This window comes from Suillus clintonianus (assembly GCF_016758775.1).
Source record: "Suillus clintonianus strain FC179 chromosome Unknown DEU56scaffold_109, whole genome shotgun sequence".
Taxonomy (NCBI): domain Eukaryota; kingdom Fungi; phylum Basidiomycota; class Agaricomycetes; order Boletales; family Suillaceae; genus Suillus; species Suillus clintonianus.
Window position 1 is genome coordinate 104,661 of NW_024539333.1, and position 14,625 is coordinate 119,285.

The 14,625-nt window shown below is 48.3% G+C and overlaps 4 protein-coding genes across 4 annotated transcripts; 2 read left to right on the forward strand and 2 right to left on the reverse strand.

Annotated features, from left to right (window-relative positions):
• Window positions 1-453: 453 nt before the first annotated feature.
• Window positions 454-1,058, reverse strand: DEU56DRAFT_760100 (uncharacterized protein; the record flags this gene model as incomplete). Its single annotated transcript, XM_041350391.1, has 5 exons — window positions 454-519; window positions 574-631; window positions 700-782; window positions 848-928; window positions 987-1,058. 5 exons carry the CDS (start codon window positions 1,056-1,058, stop codon window positions 454-456), a joined length of 360 nt encoding a protein of 119 aa, XP_041203566.1.
• Window positions 1,059-2,367: 1,309 nt separating this feature from the next.
• On the forward strand, window positions 2,368-3,186 carry DEU56DRAFT_830244 (uncharacterized protein). The gene is made up of 3 exons (XM_041354510.1): window positions 2,368-2,390; window positions 2,449-2,866; window positions 2,979-3,186. The coding sequence occupies exons 2-3, from the start codon at window positions 2,833-2,835 to the stop codon at window positions 3,173-3,175; spliced, it is 231 nt and encodes a 76-aa protein (XP_041203567.1). The 5' UTR covers window positions 2,368-2,390; window positions 2,449-2,832; the 3' UTR covers window positions 3,176-3,186.
• Window positions 3,187-7,113: 3,927 nt separating this feature from the next.
• DEU56DRAFT_893793 (CHAT domain-containing protein) lies at window positions 7,114-10,077 on the forward strand (the record flags this gene model as incomplete). Its single annotated transcript, XM_041356356.1, has 4 exons — window positions 7,114-7,398; window positions 7,510-8,828; window positions 8,924-8,952; window positions 9,071-10,077. The coding sequence occupies 4 exons, from the start codon at window positions 7,114-7,116 to the stop codon at window positions 10,009-10,011; spliced, it is 2,574 nt and encodes an 857-aa protein (XP_041203568.1). The 3' UTR covers window positions 10,012-10,077.
• Window positions 10,078-11,662: 1,585 nt separating this feature from the next.
• DEU56DRAFT_760102 (uncharacterized protein) lies at window positions 11,663-14,151 on the reverse strand (the record flags this gene model as incomplete). The annotated part of the gene is made up of 8 exons (XM_041350392.1): window positions 11,663-11,762; window positions 11,967-12,502; window positions 12,561-13,066; window positions 13,118-13,221; window positions 13,275-13,403; window positions 13,463-13,860; window positions 13,917-13,960; window positions 13,995-14,151. 8 exons carry the CDS (start codon window positions 14,149-14,151, stop codon window positions 11,663-11,665), a joined length of 1,974 nt encoding a protein of 657 aa, XP_041203569.1.
• Window positions 14,152-14,625: the final 474 nt, after the last annotated feature.

Consider the following 14,625-nt stretch of genomic DNA (forward strand, 5'->3'; position numbering starts at 1 on the left):
GATCGAAGGTTTAGAAGGGATCATGTATTTGGCTCTGACTCGGCAGATTGGGGAGGACATTTTTCAAAATTAATATCATAGAGATAGCATGCTGATCAGCAAATCTGTTGCAACTTAGGTAGGCAACGTCTTCTATGACTTCATTTGCAGCATGTGTAGATGTCGACGATGCCATGCAATAAATACACTTACTATTCAAAAAAAAATAGGCGAAGACTTGGTTGACGCCAGGTAAGGAGAACATTATCCCGCACCATCACCTGAGACATTTCGGACCACGAGCCATCTCTATCACAAGAATGACAGTGACAGGTGAGTTCTAAAGCATTCCATATACTTGTACAAAAAGGCTTCCCAAACAGCAGCCTAGGCCTAATCTCCGCGACAGTCGAATGTCCGACTGCATCAACAGGCATAGCATGCTCGCGAGACGATAACTGACATCCTTCAACTTCAGGCTGGCACAAACCTCCACTTCGCCTCATCTCCACCTTGACCTGTCTCGAGGCCAAGCTCCGGCTGCATAACAAGTGTCAGGAAGTATGGGACTACAGTCTGTGTGGGCTAGCTCACGTTTGGATTGTATTTAAGCGCCAAATTCACGTATTCTCCATAAAGTTTGACTTGCAACCTGCACCCGTCATAAACATGATGTCTACGTCAGTAGAGACCGGGTTTGATTGAAGGCCTGATACGCACATGTATACATCGTCTGGCGTAGGACCTTTTGGCACGTGCCACCAATAGGGTTCGTTTGCTTGTGTTATCGCTTCATTGCCAGACTGTGAATTTGTGCAAAGGACTCGATGAGATTTGCATTGGAACCCGTTCTAGCAGACAAACTCACGTCCCATGCGAAGTAGTTCCCGGTAGTGGCATTCTGGAGGGACACTTCATGCAGATCGTTGCCCCTGAATGTCACCCTCCACTATCAATATTACTCGTCAGCACCAGGACCGGAACCCCATCTCTAGCTACCCGCTTACCGTTGGATTTTCCCCGTCCTTCAACATGAACTGAGAATATTTGAAATTTTCAACGACATATTGGTCTGACATGATGCTGAGTACTTGTGGGTTCGTTCGAGGTGTTGGGGAGGCAAGTAGGGGACGAGAGTGAGTTGTCTTTAAACCTGTAATTGCCACACCGTTTATATGCACATCCTGCGCAGGCTCGGCATTCTGCTGTCCCGAGCATCACACGCGCCCTGAATCGAATGACAATTCAATACTGGTAAACTGAACTGCAATTGCAACTCACCGCCTCGTGATCAGGCATCGTGACGAAAGTTGAAGGGCTTCCATGCTATCGTCATTCCTCGTGCTCGCTCGCCAGGAATGTTTGTGTTGAAGGGCTTCCATTCCTGTCGCCATTCCTCGTGATCGCTCGCCAGGAATGTTTGTCAATTCGAAGCCACATGATGTTCGCTTCGCAGGAATGTTCGTAAACGGCCGCATACAAGGATTTTTTTGGCACCATGTAAGCAGATTGCAAAAGGAGTTACGAACTGTTTCTCAGACCAGACGCGGTAGTTTTGTCGCAGCAACCTTCGTTGTTGCAGTCATGTACAAGTGCTCGGAGGATATACGGCTATGGCTTTCTGGGGAAGGGTCTTTCTGTTAAGAAGGCTTACTTAGTACGGCTGACGAGAACATTATTTTGTAAAATTGATCAAACGATCCTGATCCTAGAAAACACGTTGATGAATGTTCCTGGCAAGCGAGTATGGAAGTGCCAGGGTATAGTCGCTGCCGGCCGAGAAATCATTTTTGTGCTGCACATTGACAAACATTTTTCCTCGCGAGCGAACACAAAGAATGATACTAGCTTCACTTGCAATGGCTACTTTTGTCATCACGAGGCAGAAGGGATGCATCGCCCCATGCTACAGATTTGTCAGATGATAAGCCTCTGATGGCTGATTTCCAGTGTCTTCTCGAGTCGACGTCGATGGATATGTAAATGTTTACGATTTAACCTCCCGTCCGCAAAGAATAACCTCTAGGAGAAAAGTATGACGTACATCTATCATCTCTGAGAGATCGTGACTCCCTCTGCAATAGCCGCTGCTGACATTCAAAGTCAATGATGATGGCTGCATCAAAAACAGTCGTTCACCTTGCTTGAAATCGGCTCATGTCCCACAACGCACTAATGATACTGCTTGTGTTGCAAGATCAGTGCGTGGTATTGCGTGGAACATGGTCGCTGACATTATTCTCGACTTGTACTGTCAGGAAGGTGAATATGAACTTGGGAAACACGGTACACGGCGGGACGCACCTCGTTCATTGACATGAAGATGAAATTGACCTTCGTTAGCATAAGAAATAACGAGGGAAAACCATGGCCGTTATAGTTTCACATGAAGAGGGGGTTCATGGAAGAATCTGAGGGTGATCTGATTGAAGATCAAGACGAGTGGTCCTTGTAGCACTCAGAACTTACGTGAAACAGTGCACCGCCCTGATCTTCGCAATCATACACAACAGCAGCCTTCAGTGAGAGGGAAGGGTCAACACCACGAACGTTTGGAAAGGTCAGATGTACGACAAGTTAAATGCGCATGGATGGGAAGCCGGTCGCTCACCGAAAGGCTCATATGATTAATTGGGCAGCTCATCCTATGCCATTTCAAGATCGGTAATGACTTCTCCGTAACCTAGTATCGGACTGAGCTCGAAGGATATCTCGATCTGCAGTAGTAAGCAACGTAATACATCTGGTAACCTACACGCCGAGTATCAGTACTTATTTAACTTGTGTCCGAAAGTCTCCACATAATACTTTACAAGATCACAGTATCGGCCCACCAGGCTATAAATTCGGTGGATGATAAGATTCGGCCGGCTGATTTATGTCTTCAGTTAACAGCGGCGAGCACGTAAACGCTTGCGGGTATGCGCTCACAAGTCACTTTCGGATTTTTGAGATAGCGCGTAAGGGTGAATAAATAATACTAAGATGATGTGGAGTAGCCTACCTTGTGAGATCGGTGGGGCGGGTGTGGCAGGATTTGGGATATCAGGTGTGCGTATTCACACTCCCATTGCCCACACCATTAGAAGTAGAACGTGGGTGCGCAAAAATGACATGGTGCAACGGTATGCGTTGCTGGAGAAGAATACGGATGATCAAGCGTCGTGCCTTTGGCCGTGATTTCGCATTGAATTGACGGGACTGGCATTGAATTGACGGGACTGGCATTGAATTGACGGGACTGGCATTGAATTGACGGGACTGAGGGCAATGCGCATGAATTAGAAAGGAAGTGAAAGTGTGGGCATACCTCAAACACCGTCAATCCTCGTACATTCTTTCTACCATCCTAGTCACCAAATGCAACCCAACGAGCCAACTATGATCCACGACCCTGAGATCTTGCTATCCCTTTCAACGAAGCCCAGTTCTCCGGACCAAGGTCCAACACCCTACCGCTATCAATCCAGTTCAAATACTTTTGCACTGCGCGAGGATTTGTGGTGCGAAGTCTTTGAGTTGAAAGTCACGGAGAAAGTGGGTTTGTTCGCGAAGTTGGGATGTGAGTTTGGGGTGAGGGGATAGAAGGCCTGTACGTACATATCGAAGGTGCCTTGCGTTAAAGTACTGTTTGGTGAAGAGTCTTTGCTTCACATCGTGAGACATGGATAGAGTCAAGGCCTGTGGCACATAGGCAGATTGTATACAAATGGGGCCATGGCGTGAGCCTGCTACCGCCTTTCTCTCATAGCGAGGTTTCTCCGCTTCTACTATGTGAATTTGAGACCTGAGTAGGAGATTGTCGAAGTCGGAGAATGCGTGTTGAAATATTGGACTCGGGTCAACACAAAGTAAGTTATCTGCATCTGAATAGGGCACATTGTTCTCAAACGGCGCTGCCAGTGCGTCAAGCTTTCAAGACTCAAGTTGATCAATTCAATTCAACTAGGACCAGAGGCTCTTTTGATGCCCTGGACCACTCAATCCTAATTACACACCCTCCAGTCGTCCACAAAATGGTGTGTCTTCCTTCTATGCTGGTGAATCATGATATGTTAACGGGAGGACAATCCGCAGGGTTCAACGCATCATCGTTTGGACCAGAGATTGCACTGCTTTTTTATAATCACTTTCCCCAAACTCTCCCTCCGCCTGGTGCCAAGACAGATGGTGATGCCGACAGTGCTCATACACCAGTAGAATATGTTACGGTGCCTGCACTTGGTCCGGAGTGGCAGTCATCTGAGATGAAAAACATGGCCAAGTCGGGTCGACGAGAGATATGACAGGAGAAGTGGAAAGCTCGGCATCGCAGGCATGTCTTCGCCAAAACGTTCCTGATCTTCTTGTCTGGGTTGTGCGCCATGTAAGTCACACTCGTCCTCAATTCTCATTGAATTCTCTCGGTACCCAGCCAATTTCTCCTTTCCGGCGCACGCAGATATCCAAGTTGATACCACCGCCAATATCATTCCCCTTAGTTTCGACTACATCTCTGCCCAAGGGTGAAATTCGACACTTGTCACTTTGGAAAAGACACTCTCCACTCCAAAACATCTAAATATCCAGGTCCCACTCAACTTCTCTTATGTTGCATCAAACGACTCGGATCCGACGTGGAAACGAGTGGTATAATGCCTGCAATAACCCCGGGTTTATACTACTGGGTCAAGGCCAGGCCAGCGCGTATTTTATGCTTGCTTCTATTCGCTTATGAAATTGACAGGCGTGAACTTCAAGCGCATATTTTATATGGATATTGCGGGACTGCCGTCGACATTCACATAGGTAGATGCGACCCCTTGCCCTATTGAGCTGCTCGTTGATTCAGCATAATGGCGAAATACAGGACTTATTCGCGTGTTTACCTGCTTATTCTGGTTCTACTGTGTTCTGGGACGTTGCACCATCTCCGCCATTACATAGCCTTGGATATCGAACAATACGAACATCCGTCGCTATTTCACGGCGTGCACGTTCACCTTGCTATAGTCTGTCTTCATTTCATTTTTTTTCACTGTATTATTTACGGCGTTCCTCACATGGTGTGCAGACAGACTATTGGATTAGACTTGATGCTGGCATCAGTCAATGATTCGGTATTTGTCTGCTAGGATGACTTCAAGTTGATCTGTTTCACGTCAAGATAGATAACAAGCTTCCACCGTGAGCGCTTGAGCAGCGGTATGTTCAATTCATGAATGTTCACAGCGGACATGCTTCAATCTTCGCAGTACTTAGCACAATACCTACTTTTGACATTGACAAAATTGGATTATTAATCGCAGTGATCCGTTGGTGCATAAGGCCTGTGTCTTCACTACAGTGAATGAGATTCACAAACCATGTATGATATGTGGGACAACGAGTCTGAAATAATCATCTCATCCTAACCATCCCTCTGCAGGTCAATCCAAGAGCGTATAAACATCCATTTGAACCAACCCTCCAAGCTATACACTCTGTACCATCTTTATCTGCGTGGTCGCCCTAACATGTTCCCAGCACTGCCTAAGAACGCGCAGAAGGAACTTGAAGTAGTCTGTGAGAAGTCCCCATTTCAAATCATATTTCACATCGTGAGAACGGTGAAATTGGGCCTACGCTTATCCTGAGTCCTGACGGTGTGTATGTGCTGCTTCAATTGCATTCTCTCCTTGGCGAATTGACTCTTGCGTACTATGTTCAATGTCGGCGAAACGGCGTGGAATGGGTGGTCGTGCCCAAGCGGTTGATGAAAAGTTCGAACCAAGAAATGGACTGGGTGACACTTGCTGGTATCACTCAGGAAAATACGCCAGCTTGTTCAACGGCAGACATGCTGCCTGGGTATTGTAAAGACTGATGCTATTGCTTCTGACTCTTGTTCCAGGGCACATTCATGCTCGAATTCATCACTCGCTGTATCGTCGCATTCAGCTATATCATCTAGATCCGATTCTCGCAAACTGTCCCTTGTGTTACCTTCCCCCACGGCATTGTTAGCTCCATCGTACTCACACATAATCATTCGGCTTTTCTGGATGCATCGTTTGCATTAACCTAGGAAATAAACTCGATGCTACATTTTGCCTTGGTGTGCTAAATGAGTCGTGAGTAGCCAACATCACAGGACGCTCAGAGTATCGCATAACGTTGGCGTGCCACTTTTGCTGATTGTGTCCAACATCCGCATTCCCCACGCACAGGTTCTCCCGTTAATTCTACTCGGTCATCTTTGGTCTCATCTAATCACACCAGCGTCTATCGTGCCGAACAGTCCTCAACAACACACGTGCAGTCATCACCTAAACCCTTAACCTCTTATCTCCCTCTCAGCCAAACTCCATCCACAGTCCCCATATTACCAGCCCATCTTGTCCTACCGCTCATTCTGTACCCCACTCAATCTCCGATGAACCGTGCTGTCCGTCGTTTGTTTCGTCACACCATCACGCCTACTAGCATTGCAAGGCAATACATCAGACTTGAAGGTGGGTCACTCCGTATCACCTTTGTATCTCTTTGAGATCCTCACACTCTATCTACAGTCAGAAGCGCAAAAAACCTTCAAGTCCCTTCTGGTCGCATACCCGCAGGCATTTACGTGTCCATCAATGTCGACTCAAGGCCACGCTGGAAATCATCCGTCAAAGTCTTGTCATCCGAAAAATCTGTAGCATGGGGAGATTCCGTGATCCTGTAAAGTCTCTCGAAACTTTCGGGCGCGATTCGAGTACTCATCCTCGGTTTATAGAACACAGGCATCACCTTCATTATCATTGGAGATTAGAGCGTCCTACGAGGTCGATCGAATGCTGGGCAATGGAGAAGTCATTGGACAACTTCATACATCGTGGGATGAGTTGCTCGATCATGGAGATGAGCCATTCGGTGAGTAATCTACTGCTCATTCATGTATATATACTCACACTCCGTAGAATTGTCATTCCCACCTGTTCATGGTATCAATCCTTCGCTCACGCTGAAGGCCGCTATTGTACACGCTTGTGATAATCAGGACGGCGCACTATTTGATGTGAGTGACACTGACCTCTGCTGGTAGCTCCTGCTAACAGAACACAACTGTAGTCCCTCGTAGACTGCGAGATTGCTCGAGAGACAGATGCGGGCCATGTACGGTTCTTCAGATACATGAGACACAAGAGGGTCTCTCACCTGAACCGTGCTGTAGAGCATTTTCAGTTGGTTCTGGACCGCTGTTCGGTCGACCATCCTGACCACGCAGCGGCTCTCACCAACCTCGCGTGGGCCCGCATTCAAGGCTATATTCAAAACGATCTGCAAGACATTGATACCACCACTTCCCTCTTCCGCGAAGCCCTTGCGCTACGTCCGCAGGGCCATCCCAACCACACACTATCTCTCTTTCATCTCATTGCAGCATTGAACTGGCGCTACGGCAAGGAGCGCACCGCTGTCTTCATTCACGAATCCCTGCAGCTGTGCTGCAAGCTACTGCCCCTCTGTCCAGAGGGTACCCACCTTCGTAGCATCGGCGTAGACAGTGCGGTCGGTTATGTGATTGAGGAATATGTCAATCTTCCGATTGATGCATCTGACGAAGGCATCCAGCTTCGACGAGTCGTGCTCGAGCTCTGCCCTGTGGGCCTGAAATACCGTCCCAGGGCCCTCGACAGGCTTGCACAGTCACTCTTAACACGGTTTGAACAACGGGGCAGCATTGATGATCTAGAAGAGAGCATACAACTTCGTCGTGAAGCCGTTTCTCTGTGCCCCGAGGGACATTCTGACCGTGGTGACTACCTGAACAACTTGGCCGTCTCACTCGAATCCCGCTTTGAACACCAAGGCAAATCTCATGACCTCGACGAGGTCATCTCCATGCATGAAGAAGCGCTGCGCATGCGTCCTGTTGGGCACAAATGTCGTGATTTCTCATTGGACAACCTAGGGAGCGCCCTCCGCACCCGTTTCCGGAAACACGGTGACGTTGATGACATCAACCGAGCTGTCAGCCTCTATCGCGAGGCACTGATGTTGTGCCCACCTGGGCATCCAGGTCGTGGCATCACGCTTAATAACCTTGCCCTCACGCTCAAAGAGAGATATGACAAATCGCAGGTCATCGAGAATCTTAACGAGGCCATTGATCTGTATCGCGAATGTCTTCGGATAAAACTGCTTGATGATGATCTAAAGCACCATAGAACTCTTTTCAATTTGAGCGCGGTGCTCTGCTCTCGGTTCACTCGAACTCGGCAGAATGAGGATGTCGAGGAAGCTATTCGACTCTGCCAAGAGTCATTGGTGATTTTGCCTTTACTGCACCCGGATCGACACTTCAGTTTGTTGTGGCTGCAGGAAGCCTATCTGTCTCGTTACCAGGTACAACACAACCCCACTGATTTGTCGCTCGCTGTAGAGAACTACAGACTGGCATCAAGACACCCTACCCATGGCTTGCCGCAGCGCATCCTTGTGTCATATGATTGGACTGCCACAGCGGAGCAGCATGGTGATGGATCCGTACTGGAGGCTTACTCAACATTTTTCGAGCTTCTGGATGCTCATTTGGGAATGCGATCATCAACCACCTCACGCCGCGAAGCTGCCACTGACTTCCACTTTGCCAGATCACTACCTGTAGACGCAGCATCGTGTGCCATCCGCAGTGACAATCTCCGACGCGCGGCCGAACTTGCGGAGCAGGGCCGTGGCCAGCAATGGTCTCTGGCCTCTCGACTCAAAACTCCAATTGAAGAACTCGAATCGGGACATCCACATCTAGCCCGCAAATTTTCGGAGCTGAGCAAGCGCGTTTCCAACGCCGCTCAAGGTTCTGCAGCCATCACCGACAGAGCTGCTGCTGATCGAGCAGCAACAGAGTACAGGAGACTTACAAGGCAATGGGATGCTGTGGTAGCTGAGATACGTGATCTTCGAGGTTTCTCGCGGTTCCTACTTCCACCTTTGTATGAAGACTTGCAAGTGGCAGCTCGCAATGGCCTGGTCATCATCCTCATTGCCAGCAAATACTCATGCAGTGCCATCGTTGTCCCGACGTCAGGAGAGCCCCATCATGTTCGCTTCCCGCGCATCACTCTACCACATCTAGAGAAGCTCAAAGACGATTTTGCTACGGCAATCCGGCATACGGCTCGTATGCGCCCAGAGGAGCCAAGGAAGAAATTGCGAGTGCTCTTGCGGATAGTGTGGGACGAGATCATGCTACCCATCGTGAACGTCCTCCAGCATGACCTGAAATTGCAGCACCGCTCTCGAATATGGCTGTGCCCGACGGCAGCCTTCACATCTATCCCTCTCCATGCAGCTAACCCCTTCCGAATGAATGCAGATCGCTCTGGGAGCGAGTCGTGCCTGGAGGATCTCTACATCTGCTCTTATACACCCACACTTTCAGCTCTTATCAGAGCTCGGCAGGCGATGAAGACGCGTGCAACTCCGTCCTTCGCGGCGATCGGACAAAGTCAACCAGGCGCAGGGCAAGGTGACGTGCTCCCGGCTGTTGACAGCGAGCTTGAGCTTGTCCATACACTCGTTCCTCCCAACATCAAGTTCACTAATATTTCGAAAGACGAAGCCACGCAAGCAGGTGCGCTCAACGCTTTGCAGTGCAACACTTGGGTGCACCTCGCTTGTCACGGGAAGCAAGATCTTGAGCAGCCTTATAACTCATATTTCGCCATGAGAGACAAACCCATTACGCTACTCGACATCATGGAGAAAGATATTCCGCACGCCGAGTTCGCATTCTTATCGGCGTGTCATACCGCCGTCGGTGATGAAGAGATGCCTGACGAAGCCATTCACCTCGCAGCTGGACTCCAGTTTTCGGGGTTCAAGAGCGTGGTTGGCACGCTGTGGGGGGTCAGTGACGCTCTCGCAAAACACGTCGTGGAAGCTTTTTACGAGAAGATGTTTGAAGACCTGGAGGATGGTGTCATAGACTGTACGAAGGCAGCTTGGGCACTCAACCGTGCTACAAACGCTGTGAAGACGAAGGTACCGCTCGAGCAGAGGATGGTTTTCATTCATATCGGTGTGTAGTTCCTGCTGTATTGCTTTGCTTTCATCCTGCACGGTTTCACGGGTTCTTTGTAATGTATTCTCATTTGTTTACGTTGCACCCTGAGTAGTAGGAATCACTGAACTACCCTGTTACATCCGTCACGTACTCTTCTGCTCTCTTGTTTTCGCGTTCGCGTTCGCTTTTGCAGTGTTGTTTTCTATTACAGTCTTCAGCAAAGTCATTTGTTACTCGATGATATTGTGTATATTCGAATATTTGCGACATCGTTTCCTGGTACTCCCTCCGAGTCAATCCATCCTCACGCCTCCAACTAGTTCCCGTGACCGAAGTCGTGAGGAAGGTGAAGAGTCGTGCCTAAATGGTGCGGTGACTGCCCGTGGTTTCGCATTGGATTGGTGGGACTGAGGGTGATGCACATAAATTAGAAAGGAAGTGAAAGTGTGAGCATAGAATGCAACCCAACGAGCCAACTAATGATCCATGACCCTGAGATCTCTCAAGATCTCGCCATCCCTTTCAACGAAGCCCAGTTCTGGGACTTCCTACAAAGCGCAGAACCGAGAAATAAAAAGCATTGTAGGCCCGAATGAGCAAGATTCGCTGAATATGACAGCGATAATTTCCCGCAGGCGTGTCTACTATATGAATGGAGGTGGATTGCTTTCATTTCACATGATTAAATGGGCACGTACGTAGGACTTCAACCAACCTCTTCTTCTAACATAGCGATCGACACCGCAAGTTCATCGTCCTCGAGTCTTTTACGCTGTGGCACGTTTCACACGTCGCATCCCTAGTAATTACAGCACAAACTCAAGCTCGAAGCAGGTAGTCTTTACAATACCCAGGCAGCACGTCTCCTCAGGTTGAACAAGCTGGCGTGTTTTCCTGAGCAGTATACCAGCAAGAACGTACATTTATGTTTGTTGTTCTAGATCGTGTTGAAGTTAGTACGATCTTTCCAGTCTCCAGTTTCAGGTGTGCATGTAGAAATAAGCATATCCTTTTGCGTGAGAGGCCACCATAAGAGAAGACCAGTAGATTCAAAATCGGCAACACATCATACAGTGGATAAACTTTGAACCGCAGCTGCAGGTGTCACATGTTACACAGCAATGTTTCCGGAATCCGAAGCGTTGTCTCCAGCCAGATAAACATTGCAATCATTCCCAGGCCAACGCATACATATACTTGTACAAAAAAGGTTTCCAAACAGCACAGGCTATACTGTCATAATGATGCATCAAAACAGGCTAACTAGCAGATTTTGATGATGCATCAACTATGATAGCGAGCAGTGGTGGATCATGGTGGATCCCAATGCATCAACCTCAACCCTATTGGGAATGTGATGCATCACCATCCCGCACCAAATTGGGCTGCACCCAGCATCCGTTCGCTGGCATTATACCCGGTACCTTGCTTCCATTGTCTGTACCTTGCTTCCGTTGTCTGTACCTTGCTTACCTATGCTGTACCTTGCTTACCTACACTAGATCCAGGCATCCGTCTGGCCATCCGGCTATCTAACTCGTTTTTGGGAGACCTCTTACCTTTCCACAGTCTTCACTGAAGCTTGCGCTCAAGTCAAATACGTCCATGACGTCATTTTTCAAAATTTTATCACAAGTCCAGCTCCCTTTCTAAAATATGTATGTAAGGACGAATTTATCCCGCAGAACTGAAACACCGCTGCGCCTTGAATGTATGAACTTCGAACTGAGCGTCTTCCTGTACGTCTGCTTGCACCGGGCATGCAGAACAAATTCTGAACAATATGATAGCGCATATTTACATTTCGTTCTCGATCATTGTACAACAAGAAACATTCAATTTAATCACTATTACTGACATGGATACTTGCAACAAGATATGTAGATGAGACACTATTTTACTGATTATGTATGCCGAGCGCGCCTAGGATGTAGTCATCAGTGCGATGCAACTTGAAGCACATAAAGGACCGACTTACTTCGTTGGCCCGCCAATATCGTTGTCACGTTCTCTTGCATTGAAGGGTTTGCGCACTCGGCGATGCCCATCTGGGAGTGGTTGGATTTCATCTGCCGAGGAAGTGGGCACGGTCAGTTGTGAACGTTGTTGTGTGCGCCTTCCACGACGACGCTCAGCTCCAGCTTGGACTGATGAAGTTGGTGCAGCGCCAGCACCATCAGATTCATTGGGTGTTCCCATATTTTCAACATCGGCACGAGGAGCCGGAGGGATTACGACTTGAGAATATTGGGCAGATGATGCATCATCAGCGGGAGGAGCCGGAGGGATAATGACTTGCGAATATTGGGCAGATGATGTATCAGGAGCCGGAGGGATAACGACTTGCGAATATTGGGCAAATGATGCATCATCAGCGGGAGGAGCCGGAGGGATAACAACTTCGGGATATCGAGTAGATGATGCATCATGGGCGTGAGGAGCCGGAGAGGATAATGACTTGGGAATATTGGTTAGATGATGTATCATCAGCGCGAGGAGCCGGAGGGATAAAGACTTCAGGATATTGTGTAGATGATATGTCATCAGTGCGAGGAGCTGGAGGGATAAAGACTTCAGGATATGGGTTGGATTGAAGGGGGGGGGCTTCGGGGAGAGCTTCCAGAATGCTGATGTTGAAATCTGGGTCATTGATGAGAGCAGTAAACACTTCGTGGTCAAACACGGGTAGGTTGGGAGGGTTGTTGAACGAAGCCAAGTGGGAATCACTCGGGAGCTGAGAACCAGATGATGCATCACCCAAGATTTGCGCACATGGAAGTAATGCATCAGTTGATGCTATGGCGGCGCCAAAATCGTCGATGGATGACTCAGACTGAGGAGTCATCCGGTACATGCCCGCAGTGTTGATTCGATGGGCGCTGTTTGGTAGGAGATCATCCAAGTCCTCTTCTTCCACACGACGATCACCATGCTCACTGCCACTCGTTGTCGCCCCCTCCTCACTATGCTCACTGCCGCTCGTTGTCGCCCACTCCTCATCTGAACCATCATGCGAGTCTGATGATGAATCTTCTGCATCCTCAGCATCTGAGTCTTGGGGCAGTGTCGACTCAAATGCTAGTGAAAAGGTCAGTGCATGCTTTCGAACTGACACTTATATGGACGTACCGAGAGCGTCTTTGACGAAGGCTAGGAATGCAGCCTGCACCACATCAAATTTGGCGTAAGTCTGATCAAATTGTGCCCCACTCTCAAGTTCGCCAACATGATAGCTTCATAATATTAGGTAAGCGCACTTCCTCATCAACTATCACGCATCACTCACTTGAACACAGACACCTCTCCAGTGCTAGGATCCTTCCCTCCCATAAGGATTGTGAACTTCCACCCACCCGTGGCATGTGCAAGGTATTTAAGGATCCGATCAAGCATAGGACCGAGCTCACGGATGGCCCTGCAGTTTTTAAATGCGCTTCAGATACGACCATGTAATCAACGACAGAAGTACTGTACTTAATCTTGGTTGCGTCGTCAATTTTTTGCATCTTCCCCGACTTCTGGCGTAAACGTGCTTTTGCATGCTTTGCCTTTGCCTTCTGGTAACGCCTTTCAACCTTATTCTTGATGTCCTCGCATTCTTCAGAGTACAAACGGCGCGTGACCTCACGGCGCTTATTCAGCTTTGGCCCGCGGTGAGTAACATTCTGTACTCTGATTTCGGCATCTGCGGTGTCCTTGACTTTTTCTTCATAGTATTTGTAGGAGTAAATGTCCAGTTTTTGCGGTGCGCGGGTCCCCTTAAGTTCCACACCACCAGCTAACACAGTGTCGAACTTCAAAGCTCCTTTAACACCACTCGTGCGGCCCAGGCGAGCAGGGTTTTTCCGCCAACGGTACCATGTAGTTATTTGCTAATCAAAATGAGTTGGTACGTGTGTTTCGCATGCTCGCAGATGGTAGTGCTTACCTGTTCACGACTTTCCACAGTGTTTGCCAAATCTTTTACTTGATCTGGCGTAAGGACAGTGGTCAGCAGGCAAGTCACCAAAGAGGGCCCTTCGCTCTGGCCATTTCTCAAAAAATGATTTGTTGACTTTTTTCCAGAACTCCTCGTATTTCTTGCCTGCGGCGCGCGTGCGAAATTCTTCCAACATAGAGGTGAGAAATTCCTCTTGCTCGTTGCTCGTCCATTTTTGAGGCATCTATTACTGAGATCAGTAGGAGCAGAGGGACAGCATCCTGGCACATACAGCGGTCAGACCTGAGGGTCAGTACGTAGTGAGTTAGGGAGGGAGGAGGGATGTTTTTCTTCGTCTTCGTCCTTTGAATATCATAGAGCCCATTTTCGATGGACCGAATCGCAGGACCGAATCGCTAGACCGAATCACCGCCTATCGCTAGACCGAATCACCGCCTTCACTACCAGTCACTCTTTTTTGACGTTTTGAATCTAATTTAATTCAGAGGATCCTCGTTTCTCAGATGCGACATCCACATTACCATCTCCGGCAGACCCACAAAACGATGCTATTTAGTACAATGATATTTTCAACCTTGATATCTACAATCTCTCTGTACATAGTGTTTGTAAAAATAAAGGCTTTGATCTGTGTCTCGTCGTGAAATATATAAAACTCCTGGGTGAAAAAATGCACGGTCCGTACCTTCACATGTAA